Source organism: Ambystoma mexicanum, chromosome 9 (genome assembly GCF_040938575.1).
Source record: "Ambystoma mexicanum isolate Mex_15411 chromosome 9, UKY_AmexF1_1, whole genome shotgun sequence".
Lineage (NCBI taxonomy): Eukaryota > Metazoa > Chordata > Amphibia > Caudata > Ambystomatidae > Ambystoma > Ambystoma mexicanum.
This window is the reverse complement of record NC_090931.1, coordinates 430151707-430175033: the sequence shown is the minus strand read 5'-3', so window position 1 is coordinate 430175033 and position 23327 is coordinate 430151707. Positions and strand designations below refer to the sequence as shown.

The following is a 23327-nucleotide window of genomic DNA, read 5'->3' as shown; positions in this document are numbered from 1 at the left end:
GGAAACGAGAAAAAAATATCTTCCGGAATTAGAGTGACCCAGGCTTCTTGTTAGGGGGTCACCATTGGCCTACTGGTTTCAGTGGTTTATAAGGTTAATTACCCACTTTCTTCAGGGCCATAGCATCCAATGCGCTGCAGTCAGGCAAAAGAGATCATATCTCTGCACAAACACGCCCCACCTGCAGATAAGACAAAAGGGGGGAGAGGGTAGACACAGCAACATGGTTTTAGTATATCTCCAATGTCTATGGTGATACTCCAGTCTAATCAGTCATGTGGCTTACCATGATGTTTCAAGAGGTTTCCTCAGTGCGGGCGGTGATTTAGCTCTTCAAATGCTGCAACCAGTATTCACTGCATGCCGTCACAACCTGTGGATCATTAATATATGTATCAGGTTATGATGAAGGAGGGACCAATCTTAAACGCACACAGCGTGTATGCATATTTATTTGTCATTTTAAAAGTTTCTAGTGAGTTGCTATTCGGTGTACCTAACCCAAATGGTTCGGGTGCACTTTCAAAGATGCATACTAAATGGCTTCTGCAGATGATATATGCAGATGATATAGAGTGGCCACAGTAGTGCTGATAGTAAATACCTGGGGTTTCATGTCGGGGCCTGCGAACAAGCCAGAAAAAGGGATAACAATATTCCTGGGGTCACAACCCTGGAACAACAAGAAAGGAGACCTGAACCAGAAAAGATTACAGCAGTTCTGAGTTTCTCATCCATGGTAAATAAACTGAAGAAGGAAATTCTAAAACTCTGTCCCATTTTAAATGTTGGCGAAACAACACTGGAGACACCAAGGTTTGCCATGAAAAGGAGAAGAAATCTACGAGATACACTTATTAAAACCTACAATGAACCTAATACACGTCCTCAAACTACTTTTTGGAATAGGCTTCCACCTTCAGGACATAGCCCATGTGGCCAGTGTAGTGCTTGCCCTAATACGACCCAGGGCCGGCTCAAGCAGGGGGGACCAGGGGGTTAGGCCCCCACAAGGTCATCCCCTGGCCCCCTAGAAAGGAGGCATTGCAAATGAGACCGGAATTTCACTCTAAACATGCACCAATGCAGAGAGATTAGCATTCAAATGGGCTGCAATGAAGGAGGCCTGGCCAGGATTGGTTTGCTTGTCCTGCACAATGATCTATGCCCCATAGCCATGAAAGCACAAATGACCATGGAGTTGAAGGGCCCTTCACACCTCTAAGTGAGGTAGCACTTACTCAAGAAGGCTGCATAAAACTATTTTCTCAAGCCTAAAGTCGCAAAGTTGGTTTCTGTAATTTAAAGTATGTTTATTTTTTGTGGGAATATCATTTTATCACATCATGCTGAATGAAATGGTTAACTATGTCAAACAATAAATGGCAGGTATGTTGATTGCACACAAATTCCTGCAGATGGTGCATAAACTGAATGGGGACCCTTACAAATATATTCTGCTGCATTAACTACTTGAGTATAAGCGAAACAATAAGGTTGGTAGTAACAAAAATGTAATTTTGGAGGGGGAAGCAGCATAGTGACAAAGTGATGGATACAAGGCTTTGAATTAAACATTACCACTATCATTTCTTTGCACAACATTTCATGCTATAATTCTTTAGTATATTTGTGCCATTACAGACGGGGAAAAGCCATTAGCAAATGACTCTTGGTCCTATCACCAAAAGGTGCAGATTAGCCTCAGTTGTTATGCCATGTACCCTCTGCACTGGAACACAAGCAATTTTTGGGCTTGTGGTCTAGCAGTCTAGTTGTTTAGGCAGGGCTGCTCACATTAATGGTACGGCCAAGGCTGATTTGCATACAATGTTATGGAAGGCTGACCAGAGCAATGCAGTGGTTATGATTGACTCAGACACAAACATACATCCTTGTTTAGTTTTGCCTGCTAGGTGTAAGTCAGAACTCTTGCAGGGGAACACAGATAGGATGAAAGATAGGATGTGAGGAGAAGCACACATCCTATGGGTGTGTTTGGTCATTTACCCACCCAATGAGTAGCAATGGCTCTGTGAATGCCTATGGCATTACTACCAACTACCTGCCCCTCACTGCCAAAACGTACCCTTTGGGAACTCTCTGTGCAAATTCTATCACAAAGTAACACCAAACTTTGTGCTGTACAGGACCTGCCAGTGTTATATTTAAGCATTTTTTTGAGTGTTTGATTACCTAATTGCCTCTGTAAATGAGCTCCTGGTGTGATACAAATCTCTTAATGTGTGTCTTGAGCCAGTTGATTTTATAAGCAACTAGCAAACGGTGCCAGTACTTCGCACGGGTTCTGTAGACAGACATGATAACACTGTCATCAATTGTTGACAATCGCGGAGCAGACTTGGAGGGGACCAGCATACTGGGACCTTCGGTGTGCTCTCCCGACCTGTCGCCTCAAACTGGTGCGGTGCAGCATGTTGCAGTGCACTGTGGTGCAGATATTTCGGAAAGCGAGCGTCCTAGGGTCTTGAAACATGGGGTTTGAGCCTTCAGGTTTTGTTTCCGGCATCGAGACGGTTAAAATTAGGTTTGTTCGGTCCCTCAATTACCACATTGATGTTTTGCACGTTGCAGTGCATATATCCGAAACCGTGCATCCTATGGCCTGGAAACGTAGTTTACCTTGAACTTCTGTTCCTTGCGTCCAGAGACTTGAAATTAGCTCTGCCTGGTCATTCTACGACCACCTTGATGTTTTGCCGCTTCCAGCCAACCGCCTCATGTGGCAGAGGCTTAAATCCAGGGAATAGAGTGGGGTGTCCACATGAAATGCAGCCAGTGACATCTGGAGAGTCCTAACAGGTAACTGTGCAGAATATGGTGCAGATTGGCTGAACGGTGTGGAATTGTATGAGGAACAAACAAGCAAACAAACAGATTTTCCATTTTATAGTTATGTAGATATCTGTGTCAATGCCTCTGTTCCTTGCACTGGAGTCCTGTCTAAAACAAGCATTTGCAAAGCCAACAGTTTTGACTTGCGCATAGGTATTAGACAGATATTTGCCAGGCAATGACATCATATGCCCAGGTACTCGCAAAGTTTCCCAGCTGTTCCCACATTATGGTTAGGTGTTACCCAAATGGCAGTGACTGGCAACTGCCTATCCATGCCTAATCAAAACCACAAGCTGTTGGCTTTGTCAATGCGTTTTGGTTTCAGTTGGTCTCTCTAAGTAAAAGTGTGTATCCCCTGATGTTAGTGTCTTGTTTGCTATGCCTAGGGAATCAAGCTGCACCTCACTGATTTGATCCAACAAGGCCCTACCTGAAAATGACAAGGCTAGGGTGGCAAGTATGGACCACTTTCAGATCTTCTTCTCAAGTGTACTTACCAGTGGGGTTCCGACCTATATAGAATGTATCTTTTTCTGTGTGTAAGAGTTGTCTGAACTGACAGGACTTTTCATGATTCAAACTGATAAATACAGAATTGATAACCTCATACTGTTTGAGTAACTTAACAGTGTTTGTATGCAAACAGAATACATCATGTGTATTGTGGGTCTTGTTTGGAAAGTATGATGAAAATCCTGCAAGCTGGGTGTTTGGGTAGTGCCGGAAATAGAAATTATTTGCTGTGGGACTCCATCAGTGATTGTGGGAGGGGGATGGGAGGATTGCTCCCACCCCCCACTAAACCTTTGCCCCTCAGAAAATTAATCAGGAACACTTGAAAAATAACACAAGAGTGAGAGCATTTTCTATAATGTTGCTGGCAAAATATAAAATATTAACATCCTTTAAAACAAAAATACAGTATTTAAATATTTCCTAAAGAGTGCAATCAGAGGTGGATTTCACATTTGTACAAGAGACAACTGGCCATGCCCCTTCTCCCTGCTCTGCCTCTCTCCGCTCAAGCACAGTCAGTGCTGCAAAGGTCCTCCCAGTGAAGTCTTATCTTTTTAATGTGTCTCAGAGACAGATTATTTACAACATGATTAGAGATGGAAAAAGGTAACTGGCAGTGACCATTGCTGTGGCACCTTTTTCTTAAAATTATATACAGTGTGATTGTTGGGTGATTAGAAATTAAGGTGATACAGAACAAGCCGTGTGAAACAATGACCTTGTATGAGATTTTTTGTAAATTATCATTCATTTCTATGCTGGAGCTTGTAGGCTTCCATTCAGGATGAGGAAAATAAAGCTACAATCATAGGGTGTCATTTTCCAAGTCAAGTGGAGTGGAAATGTGGTGCTAAAAGCATTTATCAACACGTTTTATGTGCTGAAGGATTTTGTATGATTTGGCAGTCGAAGTTTGCCTGCTCTTACAGGTCCTCCTGCCCAATCCCATTGGTTTTTCACCAGCATATATTTTTATGTTGGCGGAAAACCAATGGATTCCTGTGGAATCAGCATAAAGAGGTCTTGGAAACCCTCTTCCGGTACGGACATGGCCCATTGACCTGCTCTTGGGTGGATGGCACCCGGGAGGGTCTCAACCACGCTTTTGCTCACTATGCTTTCCACAGAAGAGACATTTCCATCCACATATTAGTCTTTGTTCCACCCATAGGTAGTCCAGCACTGAAATGGTAGGCAATTCTCCTCTGAACAAGAGTACCAACAGCAACCCCAGACATGTGTTTCGGCCTAGTCGGGCCTCATCAGTGAGGTGGAGCTGTGCCCCTCTAAGCACAGTGAGCAAGGGGTCCACATCTTGATTGCCCTGGTAACTTAGGGTGGGAACCCAAAGTACCCCAAAATGTGTATAACGAGGTCTGGGACACCCTCTACTGGTACAAACACAGCCCATTAACCTGTTCTTGGGTGGATGGCCCCCGGGAGGTTCTCAACCACGCTTTAGCTCACTGTGCTTTCCACAGAAGAGAAATGTCCATACACATATCAATCCTATGGAATCAGACTGACTTTTACACCTGGTAAAAGCAGGCAGATTCCAAAAGAAACCATTGTGGAGGCCTCCCACAATCATTAATTGTGGGAGGGATTAGCACCTTTTTAGAGACATAGTAGAAAAGTGAAGCTCAAAGGCGATATTTGCCAGTGTTTTATTCTTTACTTTTCCGGTACTTGGGGAAAACACTTAAAATTGCATGTAGGGGCCCTTTTGCAAAAAACTGCAAACACAAGTAGTCCCCTCTGTGCAGTTTAGGGTTTAAAACAAAATGACTCCCTTACTGTTTTTCATTAACACATTTCTGCAGTGATGCATACATTGTGAGGTTTGTTTATCATGTGACTTTTTAATGTAATCTATATCTACACATATTTGTACCAACTTGAACTTGGAAGATGAGTGGTCAAGTTTCAGAATTTCAGGATAGGCTTAAATTCTGGCTTTACCACTTAACTAAAGTGTGTGATCCTGGGCAAAACATTTAATCACACTGTGCCTTACCTGCCAACATTAGATGCCCTAGAAGTGATTCAGTTCACAGTATAAGCTATTTAAAGAAAGTCTCACTCATGGTTTAAGAGATGGGCAGTGCATGTGTCAGGACCTGCTAAGAACACACACTCACATCTTTCTATGGTAATATCAGGCCACATTTATCGAACAAAATGGTTACATTCAATAGCAAATGAAACTTAACACATCAAACAAAAAGCCCTAATGGACAATTGCATATAATAACCAGTAAATAGACAGTTTGTAGCAGACAATGACATATTGGAAAGTGGCAGGGGAGCAAGGGCCCCTACTCCCTGCCAAGCCCCACTGGGAACGATACTATGAAGACAGAAAAATCTTCAACCTGCACCATCAGCCTCTTGACCCCACGTCTCCCACCATGGCTCTCTTTCCTGCATGCTACCAATCTCTTGTGCAGTCAACTGAATTAAATAAATTGTGCTTCAAAATTTTATTTTTTAAGAAACAAAATGTTCTATTCCTTGCTTCAGTATACTGGGAGGGTGGAGGTTGTCTTTCACAACAAGGTGGCACAACCACAAGCACCTCCTCCAAGGCCTACTGCGAGTAGCCACAGTGTCCAGGAAGGCATTGTTGAGAGCACACCATCTGAGATGGAACAAACACTGGTGTCTTGCTCCTCAGCCCTCGCAGAGTAGGAAGCATCACGCTTGATTCTCCCCAGCCACGCCAAGAAGAACATGGTGAGGGTTTTTGGGGGTAGTTGGGAGTGGAGATAAATGGAAATGGTAGTCAGGGGGTATGATGGAAGGTGACTGAGGGGTGAAAGGTGAAGGAGAAGGTGATATAATAGAAAAGGGAGAACAGATGGCAAGGGAATATAGGTAGATCGATGTTGCATCACTATTTTTCATGATTCCCTTTTGCTTTGTACTGTATTTTATAGAGCTGTGAAAATGCATTTTTCTGGTTCTGGGAAGACATTTCTTTACTGAATCAAGGATCTGGGAAATCTGGATTAATGTCAGCACTTTGTTTAGGGTACAACTACACCCACACCCAATGGAAATTGGGCCCCCCTGATCAGAAACCTGGCCCACTCAGATGCAAATTCCTGGAGCCGTGCCTGATACGAACGGAACAACAACTATCTAACTTGGGTGGCGCTATCCATGGACACCAAAAACACTCACCAATTGCAATAGCAGTAATGTTATATATCTGATCACATTTCCCATGTGGCCTACGGTATCTGGGGAGAAGCCTGGGTCACTCTAATTCCGGAAGAAATTTTTTTCTCTTTTACGTCTTTTTGAACATGCCTGCTGCCCAAATGGGTAGTAAGCAGTGCTTTAAGTGGGCCGGGGCCTGCCGGGGCCGGGCCCCGGCAGTCTCCAAAAAGTGAGGCTGAGCCGGGGCCCTGCCGGGGCCCCCCAGCCCCACCACGCCACGGCAGGACGCATTATCGCGCATCGGCCGCAGCCGCAACGAGAGATGCGCCCGCCAGTTAAACGTCAGGCAAGCTGACAGAAGTGCCGGCCAGCCACAGCGTCGCTGTGACTGGCTGGCACTTCCGTCAGTCTCTGTAACTTTCTCTGATGACCCCCTCATCTGAGGGGCCATCAGAGGAAGCTACAGTCCCTTAGTTCCCCTCGCCAGGTCACTGACCCTCAGCGAACCCGCGGGGTCCATGATCTAATATGTAGATTAGATCACGGAGCCCGCGAGTTCGCAGAGAGTGAAAGACGCCTCGGGGTCAGTGCTCTGAGCAGAGATCACTGAGCCCGAGGCGCCTTTCTCCTTTGGCAAGGCTTTATAAAAGATGCCTTCAACTGTGTACGTTTAAGCCATCTTTTATACACGTAGAAATATTTCTATGTTTATAACAGATGGCTTGAATCGTACACAATTCAAAGCAACTTTTATAAAGCTTTGTCGACGGACAAAGCCACCTTGGGTTTTGTCCGTCCTCAACGCTTTATAAAAGATGCCTACGTTTCAAGACGTCTTTTATAAACATAGACATATGTTACAAATGTCTATGTTTATAAAAGGCAGCTTGAATAGTACACAAACCATAGTAAGGTAAGCACACAAGTGTGCGTAACTTACTATGGTGTGTGCACTTTCAAGCCACCTTTTATAAACATAGAAATATGTAACATTGCTATGAATATAAAAGAAGGCTTGAAAAATACACAAACCATAGTAGTACGCAAACAAATATATAAATGCTCAAATACATTTATATATTTGTTTGCGCACCTTACTATGATTTGTGCACGTTTAGGCCACGCCCACAATGGAGGCCACGCCTCCAAACGAGGGCCCCCCCTCAATTTCTTAGCCCACTTAAAGCACTGGTAGTAAGTATTGTTTCATTAACAATGCACACTAAATCCTCAACAAAGGGAGGCGTTTGGTGCATTGATATGATCACAAGCTAATAATAGTGATCATTTTTAGACAACAGACCAGTGCAATTTAACTGCAGCTCTGTACCTTTTTAGAAGTGTGAAGTCGCAGAGCATAGAAAAACATTAAAATTGGAGATTTTCATTTGCAAAGCTAACTACACACATTTTTAAAACTTCATTTGGTATGAACGTTTTGGTTGGTGATTCAGACACAGATTAGGGCAATTTTCTCTTTTCTTTACCCTAACCCTAGATAAGCGGATCCCCAGCGCTGACTAGGGATAGAAAACTCAATACGGTTAAGTTAGTATGTTGGAGGGCAATATAGATTTAGGCTACACTTTTGGTGAAATATGTTTATAAATAACTGACTAATTGCTTACCTTGGATGTTCTTGTGTGACATAGATTTGGGGTTTAATAGGATGTGGCATTATTAAGGAGTTGTGGCTACTGATTGGCTGAAGGACATATCCGTCACTGGAAGTTCAAATCAAATCATTAGCAGAAAGTACTGAAAATTCCCAGGTCTGCTGGAAAATGGGGTTTAAAAATGAAATGTGTTGTTTACTGTTTGAAGAAAGTGTAGCATGATACCTTTCTTGCTGTCCATTAATAGAATTAGAACTTTCTTATTTTTGCAACTAAGTAGAATGTTTTATAGAATATATTGCTTGTAATTGTTCCTGTGTATTTTTTACATGCCATAATTTTTTGGCTTGTATTATTTAATTGCATTTTATTTCTTTTGTTTTCCAGTGGAAATTCTCTCCACCTCCTTTTTAGTTTTGGCTATAAGTGGCACTTTAGCGCAAACTATAAACCAAAACTATTGCATTGGAATACAAATAGGAGGGAGATGACATGTGAGGAGGGACACACAACTTGTGGGTATTGTTTGGTTATATATCCACCTATTGACTGCCCATGGCCATGCTAATCCCTATGGACATTCCCACCCTGTGCATGCCCCTCCCTGACCAAAACACATTCTACTGTGATCTCTGTGAGTAAGCTCCATCAAGAAGCAGCATCAAACACTGGCCTGCCAGTGTTATTTCAAAGCAATCAGCTGTGTGGTAATGGCTTAATTGAAGCTGTAAATATACTATCGTTTAGTAAAATGTTTTCACCAAGGTTGACTTCAGCCACTTGATTTCAATCTGTTCCTTGCACTGAAGACCTGTTAAAGACAAGCACTGACAAAGCCAACAGTGATGGCTTGTATATAGATATTAAATCATAAGCATGTATCAAGCACTACTATCACATGCCCAGGTAACTACACAATTTGTCAGCCGTTGCAATATTATGGGCAGGTAGTACAGTTATAGCAAGACCTGGCAAATGCCTATCCCATGTCTACACAAAATCCAACACTGCCAGTGCTTGTATCTATTACTTTCTGTTCTTGCAGGCATATCCAATGTGTTAAGAGTTTTAGGAACACATTTCCCTTTCTGCTTATGTTTGTGTTTTTGCCTATTGCATACACAATTGGTTACATAATCCACATTTCTCTTCATAACACAGCTCCTCGGGAGGATGTGATGAATGGGCTGACTGGGTGAGAACGCAATATATAAAGTGATTCTAAAATGGTCTGTTGTTTAGCTTTTTAATGGAGGATGCCTGAGAGGTTGAAAAACCTGGGACAACGGAGGTTTGCTAATAAGGCTTGCCTTGGGTTGGAGGGAGGAATGCATAAAGACGGGGGGGGGGGGCTTCTGCTGTTCGTGTCACAGGGCTAAGGGCAGTGTCACCTGAATCTGCAGAATGGACCCTGTGGCATTAAAGGTGTAAATGCATCCTTGTAGCTCCCCCCTCACTGCCAAAGAACCGGGTAAGGAGGGAGGTGAGTTTCATTCTAGTGCAACTTGCTCAGCAACTCAAGATCCACATAATTATTCCTTTTTGTTTCTCCTGTCTGAGTCGGGAGATCCCAAGGGAAATCTCAGTGGAACTTATTTTTTTTTTTTATTTTTTTTTTATTTGTTTACAATTCAATGAAAAGAATTTTCACAAACAGTTGAGAACGGCAGCAACCCTTAATGAGATGCGCCTCGAGCTTTCATGTTGTTATGTCAGATTCCGGTGAGAACGGGATTACCTCTTCCAGGTCAGTATAGTGTATAAATGAAGTTGGTAAGGCTCAAGCGGACGTAGGAGTCCGAACGCAGAGAAGATACCGAAGGAAGCTTGATCTCCCTTATCAACATTGTTGTGAGGGAGTGGAGGCTTCGGAGATTTTGCTCTCGCTCGTGGTTTGTGAACTGGAACTGATCATTTCAAAGGCAGACTCCAGGATTTTGACAGTCGCGATTGTCCATCTGGTTTTTTCTCCCGACATTAACCTGTTCCACCACGTAAGTTCTTCTTCCTCTCCGAAAGATGTGTGTTCGGAGACTAGTGTCGACAGATAGGTGGCTCGAATTTTTCTCACATTAGGACATCTAAGTAAGAGATGTTTGATTGATTCTGTCGTAGTGGAATTGTGGCAAAGGCGACAGATAATGTCAGTTGGACTGGATCTGATTGCTAAAATTTCTCTCGTCAGCAGGAGGTTGAAACGAGCTCGCATGAAGAATTTTCTTAGCTGTTGGCTTGGAAACTTAGAACAGTATGGTATAGGTACATTGAGTCTGTTAAAGGTAGGTGGAAGATTCATGGTCAGTTTGTTTGATTGAGCTTTCGATAGGGTCAGGATCCAGTCAAGTTCCTTTAACTTTCTTTTTACTCTTTCCGGATTATGCTTAAGATCTTCGACTGAGCATGCAATATCTGATAGCTTTCCTTTTAAGTTTTCTGACCATGCATTTAAGTTCATTGTTCGCTGCTTTGCGATTTCATCAGCTACGATTTTGTAAATTAATGGACTGTCTGGTATTAAGGTATTTCTGAAGAGAGTGAGAGCGTGTAGCATCACCGTTGTTTCTAACGACTGTAGGCCCAAGTCTCGTCTGATGAGATCCATCGAGGTGGAATTTGGTAGTCCTAAAACGGATTTCCAAATCAGACTTTCTAATCTGCGCCAGATGCTGTTTGGTATGGTCAAGGTTGCTCCCATACCGTATGTGAGTGTAGGCACCACTTTTCCTTTGTAAAATTCAATCGCTGGTTTAAGTGAGAATTTACCAAATCTGTTGTTAACTGTTTTCATTTGGGCTGCGAGGTTGCGCGCTTTGTCCCACAGGGCTTGTTGCATCGTGGCCTCCCTAGCTGAACGGTCGATGTGTACCCCTAGGTACTTAATGCTGGTAACCACCTCAATAGGAATTGAGTCCATAGTCCATGTGAAATGTGGATTGATCTTTTTTCCACCTTTTCCAATTATCACGATTTTTGATTTCTCTTTGTTGATTTTCATGTTGTTCTCTCCCATGTACAGAGCCAAGTTGGATAGTTGGCGTTGAAGTCCGATCTGAGTTTGATCTAATAGAATTAGATCGTCGGCATACATGAGACGTGATATGTGCTCGTTACCCAGCTTCGGTGGTGCCATCTTAATGCCAGCTTCTGTATCGTTCATGTCTCCTAAAAAGGTGATGAATAATTGGGGGGCCATCGGGCAGCCTTGTTTGACCCCTCTCTCTACGGATATCTCTCTTGACAGAAGGCCTTGATTATTTAGTCGGATTCTTAGTTTGGTGTTGGTGTGAAGAGCCACCACTGGGTCCAGTATTTCGGGAGGGCAATGCCATTTTTCCAGTTTGTCCCAGAGCTTTTGCCTGTCGACTCTGTCAAAAGCCTGGGACAGATCCACGAAGGCCAAAAAGAGAGTTGGTGCGCCCTGTTTGACCCTAGCTTTTAAGATGTTGAGAAGAAGAATATTGGCAGACGTGCTCCCCCCTTTTAAGAAACCCAGTTGGAAGGGGTCATACGCCGGTGATTGATTTGCCCAATTCCTGAAGTGACTCAGGAGCAAGGAGGCAAATATCTTTCCAATTATGTCCAGAAGAGCAATTGGTCGATAGTTTTCTGGATCTTCTCTGTTCCCTCGTTTAAAAATCGGGACGACCACCGCGTTGGTCCATGAGGGCGGGATGGTCCTTGTCCTGGCGCATTGAGTGAAAATAGCGCTAATCAAGATTGCTCAGGGTTTTGTTTAAGATCAGTATTGGAAAGGCCGTCAGGTCCTGGTGCTCTTGATTTTTTCAATTTGAGAATGATCTCCTTTATATCATCTTTGGAGGATAGGTTAATCCAGGTCTGCGAAGTGCTCCTGTTTTGGTCTGGCAGGATATGGGCCGAAGTTTCGAACAGGTTTCCGAAATGGTTGACCCACCGGATTTCGGACACTGTGTTGGCCATGTGCAAGGGTATTTTATTATCAGATTTTCTGATGAGAGCCCAAAAGTCTCCAGACTTTTTTGAGCCTAGGACCTGGAGCATTTCTTCGGCATCTCTTTGGAACATTTAGTGTCGGTGGGATCTTAGCCATGCTTTGTATATGTTAGTTTCCTTCCTCCATCTGTTCCAGGTGTTTGGCGAGTTTTCATTTTTTGCTTGCCTCTTCAGCTTTCTTAGTAGTCTTTTCTTTTCTGCAACCTTTGCGTCAAATACGTGAAGATTTATTTTCTTTTGTAGGCTGGTTCCTGATTTTAGCTTGTGGTGTTGCAGAAGGAATGGCAAGTAATCTGGATTTTGATTCGAGGTTTCTTTGCTCCCAAAGCGCATTGTGTATTTGTTAGTTATTCTTTCCAGATTTATCTTTGTCAGATGGACACGTGTTTGTTGATTGTTGGATGCAATTTGGTAAGAATAATGATCGTTTTTCGAACTTTGTGTCTTGCATTTGATTTCCAGTAGGTTGTGGTCGCTCTCTTTAGTCTGGACCACTGAATAGTCTACAATGCGATCCACCAGACTATGTGACACAAAGAAATAATCGATGTTAGCACTGGATTTACCCCGTTCCCAGGTGGGGGTGCCGATCTTCCAGGAGTTGAGCCTCGAAACGTCGTGAAAATTACGCGATTTCATCAGTGACAGCCATGAGCGTCCTCTTTTTTCGGCTGGAGTTTTGGGCGATGAGACCAGATGTTCAAGCTCGTCGTTGCAGTTTGCGTTTAGATCGCCACATAATATTATGTGGGAATCTGGAGCATCTGATATGATGTCGTCAATTGTATTAGCAACTTGATTGCAAAAGTCTTCAGTGGAACTTTTCGCCGGGTTCCAGTAGACCGTGATAAGTACCAAGTTTTCTCTTGCAGTTGAGTTTGAATGATCACTCGCTTCTTCCCATTCAGTTTGTATGGCTAAGATATCTCGCGACGTCTTCAGTGTTTTCTTTAAGGAGATTCCTGATCTGGCTTTTACTGCAATTAACAGGCCAGAGGACGGACGACCCAGGATGCCTTTTGACGCAGGGGAGAACGCTATTTCAAAACCGTCGAGCAGTGGTTTCTCCATCAGCCAGTGCTCTTGGAGGCATACTATATCGTATGCCCCCAGGTTTAGGTTGTCCGGGTTTGCCAGGTGAGAATGCCCTCTGGTGTTCCATGAAGCCATCGAGATCAGATTGGGCAAGTTCTTTGAGTTGGTATCGTTAGGTGCGGTTAAGATCTGCCGATGGCTGCTTTCTAATTGCTATGTCTCATTATGCCTTTTGAGCGAACTTTTTAGCCACGACCATAAGCCTTTTTGCCGGTTGTCTTCGCCGTCCTTCTTCTCGTAGTTTGTTTTCGTGATGTTTCTGTCTTCCTGGCGTTCATTAGTGGGTCGTTTTGTTTCCAAGTAGCATCGCACATCTGCATCGTGGCGTACCGTTTTCCGACCGGAGCGCGACTCGCTTCTGGGACGTGCGTACGGGGCATAACTTCTCTCTCCACTAGTCCAACGACTCTGTTTACCGTCATTGTCTTTTACTAATTTCCTGTTATAACGATTGGTCCAGCTAACTCCTTGGGGGCGTATCCTGACTTGTTCACTCAATCTGCCATCATTTGTCTTTTCGTACCGTGCCGTCTTTATTTCTGTTAAGGTAAAACCAGCTTTCCTTAATTCCAGGTATGCCGCTTCTGGCATCGCTTTTAATGAGGAGATGTAGATATGTATATAGCTCTTTGCTTTTTGTTCACGATGATATGGTTCGATTAATGGAAAGTCATCCGATTTCAGATGATCAAGGCATCTGATCTTGCGCAGGGTATGAAGAACCGTTTTCCTATTCAGAATCATGAATTTCAATTGACTTGAGGTCTGTTCTATTTTGAACACTCTGACTTCTCTTTTGGAATTTTTTTCCATTTCCTGAGCTCTCCAGATTACGGGGAGTTGGGTTTGACCTAAGTTCGTCTTTTGGTGATGGTCGAGGGGAAGCATCGGTATCTCCATTAGAAGGTTTGTTTTGGAGCTTTGGTGTCTCGGACCAGGATAACTTCGAGCGCTTCAAGGCGGTGGCCCCCTCCGTTTGGTCCCCTCTGCTTTTTGCGTCAGTTTTCCCATCAGGGATTGCTGTCGGCGGACACACCAGGTCACTTTTATGAGGCTCATGACTCTTGTTTTCGGCATCATTGCCTTCCGGATCTTCGTATACCGAGAGATCCATTAGAGGGCTCGATCTAACAAATTCATCTATGGTTCTAGGAGATTTTGGGGATTGTACACATGAGACCAGATTCTCGATGGCATTGTGGTTTATGTTTGCGAGGCTACTAGGTGGTTTTGTTCTCTCAGCTTCTGTCGTCCTCCGTGTGTTTACGTAGGCTGGGTCTGTTTTGACGGTAGGTCGGTTGCCATTCGCAGTCACGTTGGAGGGCTGCAGGCCCGCCTTTTTCTTTGTGGTTGCCTTTGTCTGTTTGTTCAGTGTTTTAATTTCTCGTACTTCGTTTAAGTGTATATAGGGGCAATTGCTGCGAGTTAGTTCAGGCTGACCTGCGTCAGGTATTGGCATTGTTTGTGAGGCAGTTTCTTTTAGTATTTTTACCAACATTTCCGGCCCTTGTCTTGCTGGTTGATTCTTTACTAGGTTTAGATGGGTCCTTTCCTGTTCTTCCCATCTCTTGTTATGCCTTTCTTCAGACGCAGTAATGAAACCTTCCAGGAAATCCATCTTGGATTGCAATCTGCATAGAATGGCCGTGTTGTCCTTAGACACGTCATTTAGTGATTCGTATAATTTGCAGAATGGTGCAAGGGCTATGGTTAAAGCTGACATGATCGTCGTCAGATCTTGTTTTTTTGTTGGAGAAGGTCTTTGGGTATCCATCAAAATTTCACTATGTCTTCTGTGTTTTACCGGAGTGTTCTGGACAACACGGCTAGAGTTTAGCTCGACAGGTGTACAAGAAGGATTGCCACTTAATGGTTCGATTAATCTGGGTTCCTCTTCTTCGCGATCTTGCTCCTGGGGGCGGAGACTTGAGCTCCGACGAGGTACATTCTCTGGCATGCTTAATGAATTGACCTCTATTTTGCTGCAATTGGATGTAGTTTTTTGCCCATAATTGGTCGCTCATATTATTTAGAGAACTTATTTCTTGTTGTGAAATGGATGGTGCTTTCCATCATTCAGTCAGACCGTGTGAAAAGCTCCCAGTCGGTACAGAATTCTGCTACTTCATTACAATGCCAATGCTTGGGGATTGAGGAGGCTAGAAAACCTGTTGACATCCCAAGCTGGGAGGTCCCACATGTTTGGAGGTGGTGGCCGGTGTACCTCATGGGTGTCTCCTGGGAAGGCACCTCCCAGTCCACTTAATAATTCTATTTTGGACATGGCGCTCTGTGAATGCATGAACAGTGGGCCGTCGCCTTCTGACGAGAGCAGAGGTAAATCACTGAGGGAAGCCTTTTCACAGACAGTTGTCTCATCTCCTATATGTGTTAATGAGTAATGAGGAAAAAGCTGGTCATACTGCTCACAGCTCACTTATTTGGTACATTTCTTTCTAATGATGGGTGAGAGGAATTTTGTATAGGCCACACCAAGCAGTCTTTTCCTGTGATCTCTTCAAGGCCATATGTCACTTCAGGTCATTTCATGGGATATCATCGGCTCCATGTGTTAATATCCCCACAAAAATATCGCGATACAAAAATAGCGCCATATTTTTGCGTCAATATTGACCCATGGAGCCTGCGGGGGGACACCCCTGCAACCCCTGCAATTATTTTAAAATGTGCGGGGGACACCCCCGCAACAAAATATCCTCACCAAAAATATCGCCTATGGCGAGACAAACGTCCATATGTATGGCAATATTTTTGGTGGGGATATTTTGTAGGGATACCATATCATCATTATGCTAGTTACTATTTTTGAAACTTTAAGATTCCTAAAGATTTTTGGTCACAGAATGTTGGCATGTATGTAAATGTTCCTTTTCTGCTTTCGTTTTCCCTGACACTCCCCTATTGGAATAATATGTGGGAGGGGGACTTTCTTAAGTGTATCCGCGGTCAGCTGAACATTCTTGCCGGAGTGCTGATCTGACCCTCTGTTGTGCTTCCTTCAAACTGTCGGAGACAACTTTAGTTAAGGGGTTCTTATGTGTTTATTGGTTGTTTGTGGAAACCTCAGGCACGCCTCACGCATGCACAATGGAAAATGTCGTTTGAAAATGTCCAGTGAGAGCTGGTAAAACAATTGGCAGGTGTAGAAGAAACGGGGCGTAGGAAGAACGAGAGCAAGAACAGAAGGCAAAACGGTGGTAATATAAAAAAAAAGTGTTGTGGCCTGGAAGAACACGCCAGGATGTGGTGAGGTTGACGTCTTTATTCACCTCTACATATAATTGTCCATCAAACTGTTCATTAATTAAAGCCCCACAGGGATGGAAGTGGGGAAGTCCTGAGAAGCGTCGTGCTTGACGCGCCTCTTGCATAGCCTTGCGCTGAGAACGGCGGCATGCCGGCTCTCACCTGTGCAGCTCAGTTCAGGTCTCGCGAGAGCCGCAGCTCAGCGTCTCCCGAGACTTGGATCCCACAAAAAGCGGTACAGAAGATGAGGAGGTAAAGGTGAGTCTTAAGGCTGGATCTGAAAAGGAGGTTCGTTTCTGCAAAGGAAGGGATGCCTGTGATGTTGAAGCTAATTCCAGTACAGTTATGTTAGCCACTTGATTGTAGCTTGTTGAAGAAGAATATTTTACAGAACAAGAATGAAAGATGATTAACACTAATAAACAGAAAAACATATCATAGGCAGAGAGTGATTCTTTTAAGTCCGATCCATACCATGCAAGTCTTGTTTGTAGTCCTGAAATCATTTTCCAACATGCACGCAGACCTGGTGAGTGTGACAACGAGCTGCAGATTCCTGTCACTCATAGATGCACCTTTTTTTTTAACCTATTTGTAGCGGTGACCTGCCTCGGACCCTCCAACTTTGAACATGGATTTTTCCATCCCCGACAGCCCGTTTATAGCGTGAGCACCACAATTTCGTTTGAATGCTACGCCGGGTTCCAGCTGCTGGGCTCGCCTATCAGGACTTGCTTGCCCAACGGGAAATGGAGCGGAGAACAGGCCACCTGCCAAAATCACGGTAAGTGCTGGCATAATATGTCACGAGGCAGGGTTGTCTTTTTATAATGTTTGTAAGCATGGATGACACTTTAATTTAGTTCTTTGCGTTTTGCAATGCGAATGTGTGGTGTGTCCACAGGAAGAGTGGCGGGGTGCTGAGAGGCATGCCTCTGGTTTATATGCTGTATCACCAAATTGCTTGTTTTATTTAATTGTTGAAAGTTTGGTATTGCAATAATTTTGGTGCGAGTGTGTGTGTCCATATAAACAATTAAAAACGTGTTAAAAAATGAAGGTTAATATTTTTTAAAAAAGTAGTTTACAAACCTTGGAAGCAACACCGTTAAGGTACACACACACATTCACTACATTGTGCTAAAAATTACTGAATGCCACTATAAATGTAGCCATACATCTATAACTTAAAACACTCGGTACACACCGCTGTAAAGTGAAACATGAAAATATAACTATAAGCACCTAATGCCTCTAAAAACAAATGTATCACTCACTTAACCAGAGTTCGAAATTGAGGGGAGCTGGCCGCTATTTAGCTCCTGGTTATATAGCCTTGAAGGGCCTAGTTAGCTTGACACCAAGAGCTACCAGGAGATACTTCTGGCTCCCCAGGCCAAATGATGTTGAACAAACACACCTATGTGAATTTAACGGGGGTATCGGACAATCTATAAATAAACATCAGAACACATCTATATGACAATTAAAGTATAAGGGGACATACATAATGGAAAAATAATATGTTTACATCTAATGTGGAAGTTTGCAGTAAGCTATGCACTAGCTCCTGGTTCTCCAGCGCTAGTACTGGTCACTGGTTAATGCTGGATACCCAGGAGCTACTGTTAGCTCCTGCTTATCCAAATCTTTATTTCGATCTCTGCTTAACTTATGGCATTAATGTAACCTTCCTAGTACTTGAAGTGAGTATTAAAGCTAGATTTGCAGGGGTCTAGAGTGAGTGTTTGTAGTTAGTTATATGGTTGAATTTGTAGTGATAGGTGGTCGTTTGTAGTGGTGTACATAGTGAGTGCTGGTACCTTAACCTAAACTCTTTTTAAAAAAAGTTTTTTAAATGGATTTTTGTTTAGGCATACAAAATGTGTAGCGCAAAATGGTGTGGTGTAACAGCGCTCTGCGAAATGTACATGTTATGTTAATGGGATTTATACTGTGCACCGCTCAGAGCTGCACTGGGAACTAAAAGAGGCACTGGAAATAATTACTGGGGACCAAAAGAGGCCCTGGAAATAAAGTTCAAAGTGGCCCCAAATTACACATTTTCAGCAAGCCCAATGCTTTTCCTATGAGAAAATTTGTAAATGCCACAGAAAAGAGCCCCAGGTTGCAGAGGCCCACCGGGAAATCTCCAGAGTTCCGTATAGGCCAGTCCACCCCTGGCACCGCTGATATTTGCATGGTCTCCAGGAGGATCTGAACTAAAAGTGGAAGGGGTTGGTTTGTTAGTGGCAGGAGATGGTGAAACCACAAGTGCTTTCACTGTTGTGTTGGCAGTTGCATTTCGGAAAAACCAGTCACTGTGTGTGGGTTTGCATCTAGGTGGTATGGGTCAGTGGGTGTGCAGGCACTTGAACTGTATGTGTATGGGAGGCCTTGTGTGCCAGTGGTGTACAGGTGTATTGGTTGTTTTGCGAGTGTGTGAGTTATTGCAGGAGGTGTGGAGATTTTCAGTTTGATATCATTGTGGGTTTGGGGTGTTGTGGTTGCTGTGTGTGGGTGGTTAATTTGGTGGGTGTGTTTGCAGGTGTATGGAGAGTTTACATAGGCTTAATTGAGGAGAAGGGTGTGATCCTTGTGGCAGGGTATAAGGTTAAATCACTGTTGCACAGGTTGTTTGCTAAGTAAACTGAAACCCACTGTGCAATGGTTAACAATTTTAGGTCGCTCTTTCACTGGTAGGGCAATCCGCTTGAATCACCTGACTCCTGAGCACTTCATGCTGTACCACTTTACATTAAAGCTGCATGCTTCTCTTTGACTTTGGGTCATGGTTTAGTGAGACAGGACGGCAACTCAAAGAGCCATGTTTTTAGTGCTTTCCTGAAGGTCAGGTGTTCCTTTATTGTGCGCATTCCTTTGGGGAGTGAGTTCCAGAGCTTTGTTGGGATTTTTGAAAAGGCTGATCCACCATATTTCATTTTCAAATATTGTTTGGATTTAAGTATATCATTGCTAGATTTCAGGGTTGTTTTGATCTGTAGATGGAGTTTTTTTTTCTTTCAAGATTTCTGCTCCTGGGCCATGAACTGCTCTGTGAACAATGCAAAGTGTTTTCAAATAGATACTTTTCCCGACTGGTAGCCAGTGTAAGGATCTTAGTGGTGGTGTGATGTGTTCTCTGTTGCTGAGTCTCAGGAAGAGTCTTGCTGCTGTGTTCTTGAACCGTTGCAGTTTTTTGGTGAGGTGGTCCGGCATTCCAGGGAAGATACTGTTGGTGTAGTGTATTCTTGACATGATGAGAGAAATTATGGCAATTGTTCTTTGTGGAAAAGTGAGAAAGCATTATATCTGCTTGATAATAGCTAGGTGAAAAAAGCAGTTCTTTATTACTGTGTTGGCTTGATGTTCCAGTGCTAGATCACTGTGATTATTTTTGGTTTTCGGGGTTTGTTTGTCCTTTGGGAGTTGTGTTGGTGACGTATTTGGACATTGGTTCCTCCTGTCTTTTAATCCAGTGATTGACTTTGGTGTGGGGGCTGGGGTGTAAGTCATTCTTGCTTCTGGTTCTTCATTGAAGGGCTTGAATAGGTTGCACATAGGGTCAGTGTCATTTTCGAGGGTGCTTGTAGGTTTGTAGTTTGGAATTCTGTTGTCTCACCCGTCTCTGGTGACTACCAGTGTGTTCAGGAATGTTGGTTCTTTTCTAGTTCTTTGATCCCTATTCAGTCCATTGGTGGTGTTCGCTTCTTCTCTTCCTGTGTGGTTAAGATTATTTTGTTTTGGATGGCCTGGTGTCAGGGTTTGTAGGTGGATATGTATTGTGAGATATAGAGCGATTTAGGTAGTGACAGCACAAAAGGGCTCTCTTCTTTGAAGGGGTTTTGTCCAAAATGTAGTTGGTGCGTTGTTTAGCTTTCTTCGCTGGTGCTAGTTCCATTATGGGTAATTCGCCTCCAGTGATCTTTCTGTGATTGAGGCATTTCGATTTGGTTTGTGTGATTGGCTTCCGGGGCGATTTGGTGCAGGCGTGCCGCCTGTATCTTGTTGGTCTTTGTGTGTCTTTTGCTTTTCTTTTTAGTTATCCGCATATTTCACTCTAGATGGGAAAAAGTCCCATTAGCAAGGTATCCCAGTGGCAGATTATCAGAGTGGTGAGTTATCACAGAGGGAGGTGATTCAGATGGGAGAGTATCCCAGTGGCTAGAAATATCCCAGTGGCAGATTATCATGGTGGACAGATGTTACTGTTGCTAGTTGTTAAAATGGGGAAGTAACACAGTGGCAGAATATTCCAGTGGCCGTAAGATAACTTAATGACAAGTTATTCAGATGGGTAGATATTGCAGTGGCATAGCATTCCAGTGCCAGGTATAACAGTGGTAAAGTATCCCTGAATCAAAGTATTCCAGTAGCATGGTTTAGCAGTGGAAAATTATCCCATTGGCAAAATTATCTCAGTGAAAAAATTAAGCCAGTGGTAATGAGTCAAAATAATGAATTATGACAGTGGCAAGTTTATCAAAATAGCGTAATATCTCATTGGCAAGTTAGCAAAAGGGAAAGTAAAGTAACTGTGGCAGATTATTAGAGTGGATCACAGTGGCAAAGTTATCCTATAGAAAAATATTACAGTGGCATAATATCTCAGTGGCCAATTATTCAAATGGTTGGATATTACAGTGGCAGGCTGTTAAATGGCAGGGTCTCTTTGTGACAAAATATTTGGCATAGCAATTATCACAGTAGAATGTTATGAACAATTTGCAAAAGTCTTCCATCTATCAATTATCTTAGTGGCAAAATATCACAGCATCAAAGTAGTGAATTGTCTAAGTGGTGTTTTATGAAATTGGTGAACTAACTCAGTGACACGTTATCTAAATGTCAGTCTCCTAGTGGTAGATATCAACGTTGGGAAATATCACAGTCACGAGTAATCAAAAATGGCAGAGTTTCACACTGGCAGGTTATCAAAAAGGACACGTTGTAAAAGTGGGCTGTTATAAAAACAAAATACCAATTATCAGAATGGCAAAAATATTGGAGTGGAAAGCTATCAAATGGCAAAGGATATTGGGTTATCAGAATGGCAAAGTCTTACAGTCACCATTTATCACAATGGGAAAACATTACAGTGGCATGTTATCCAAATGGTATAGTTTCCATAATATCACAGTGGTAAATTGTCACAGGGACAAAATATCACAGTGGCAAATTATCACAATTACCATATATCACAGTGATAAGTGCAACCTATCAAAGTGGAGAAGACCGATGGTAGTGGGCACCACTCTGAGACTTGAAGAATATGATTAGTTGGAAAGATACTTGTGGGCATGTGGTGCTGTAGCCAAAAGTTGTCCCTCTTGCAAAGGTGGACAAGACAAGTAAACGCAACAGGTATCTTGGTTAGGTGACCAACGAAATTGGAAGGACCTCAAGCATAAGCACTATAGATTCAAAGGTTTACATTTCCAGATGATAAAGTGAAGTACTACACATCTTTGGGTGTGAGGTTTGTTGAAAAAGGGGTTCAAAGTTCAATGGTAATTATGGAAAACAGTTTATTGTGGAGACAAAGGCAAGTCTGAAGGTCCGATGCATTTCGGACTGATGTCCTTCCTCAGGGACCAAGAACTATGAAAAAACAAAACAACAACAGAAAATAATTTCTATAATAAGTAACAAAAACACATGGCATTGTTGGATATCTACTAAATATTAGAGTAAAACGTTCTACTTGTCTGGTTATGTCTAACTTTGGTCCATATCCGTTCTGAAAATAAAAAATGAAGTGCATACGGAAAGTAAACAAGATTTGTAGCGCAGCACATTCCAAAAAGAACAAAACAAATACATATAATGATCATGAATGATCAAAAAGGCACATTCCTATGTATCACAATAAGGTAATGTTGGTAACTGGCATGTTAAAGAAATAGCCCAACTGGACTGTCCTGTAATGTGATAATATGTAAGGGACTGCAGTAAATAAATGAGCAACTTAATCCTGTATTCCAAAAATGGTATGATGAATTAGAAAGCCAGTGCCTTACTCACCAAAAGGATGCAAAGATTTCAGTAGGGACAGACAGTGTAGGAAGAAACGTCTATCTAGACCAATGGGTAATATATAACCGATGGAGTGACTAAGCATGTAAAGATGTCCGCCTCACGGCACAAAGCCATCTTGAAATGTGGGAATGAATATGATAGATTAAAAATAAAGAATGCATGAATGGTAAGTGATGGCATGGCCGGCAGACCGCAGACCTGAGGGGGAACCGCCGGTAAGCACGCCTGCTGGCCATGCCGTAAAGTTAAAAAGAATGTGACATTAAGAAATAATGGTGAGAGTCTATCTGTGGAAACACTCTCGTGCCTGTGACCTGTGCAGCAGCAGCCTTTTAGCCCTCATTTCTACTCGTTCGTACGTGCAATACGAGCCGCCTGAGGCTCTTACACCCACGGACTCCCTACACGCTTCCTGGAGGAGGCGTGTCCTACATCACGTGACTTGGTGCAACTTGAAAGGCCGGAGGCTGCCGCCCGCTCAGTGTGAGAGTCTATCTGTGGAAACACTCTCGTGCCTGTGACCTGTGCAGCAGCAGCCTTTTAGCCCTCATTTCTACTCGTTCCTACGTGCAATACGAGCCGCCTGAGGCTCTTACACCCACGGACTCCCTACACGCTTCCTGGAGGAGGCGTGTCCTACATCACGTGACTTGGTGCAACTTGAAAGGCCGGAGGCTACCACCCTTGTGGCTGTAAGCCCGGTGGAAATAAGCCCACTGGCTGTTATACGGCTGTTGTACGCTGGTGGCGTGTAAGTGGGCGGGAGACTGCGGAGGCGTTGCCTCTTTGATCCCAGCC

At 43.3% G+C, this 23327-nt stretch overlaps 1 protein-coding gene across 1 annotated transcript in view; it reads left to right on the top strand.

Moving 5' to 3' along the window:
* Nucleotides 1-23327, top strand: part of LOC138488129 (complement factor B-like) — a 1604240-nt gene that overhangs the window by 197165 nt on the left and 1383748 nt on the right. The window contains exon 3 of the mRNA XM_069614892.1: nucleotides 17089-17274. Coding sequence (XP_069470993.1) covers nucleotides 17089-17274 — 186 coding nt within the window. The remainder of the gene's footprint in view (nucleotides 1-17088; nucleotides 17275-23327) is intronic.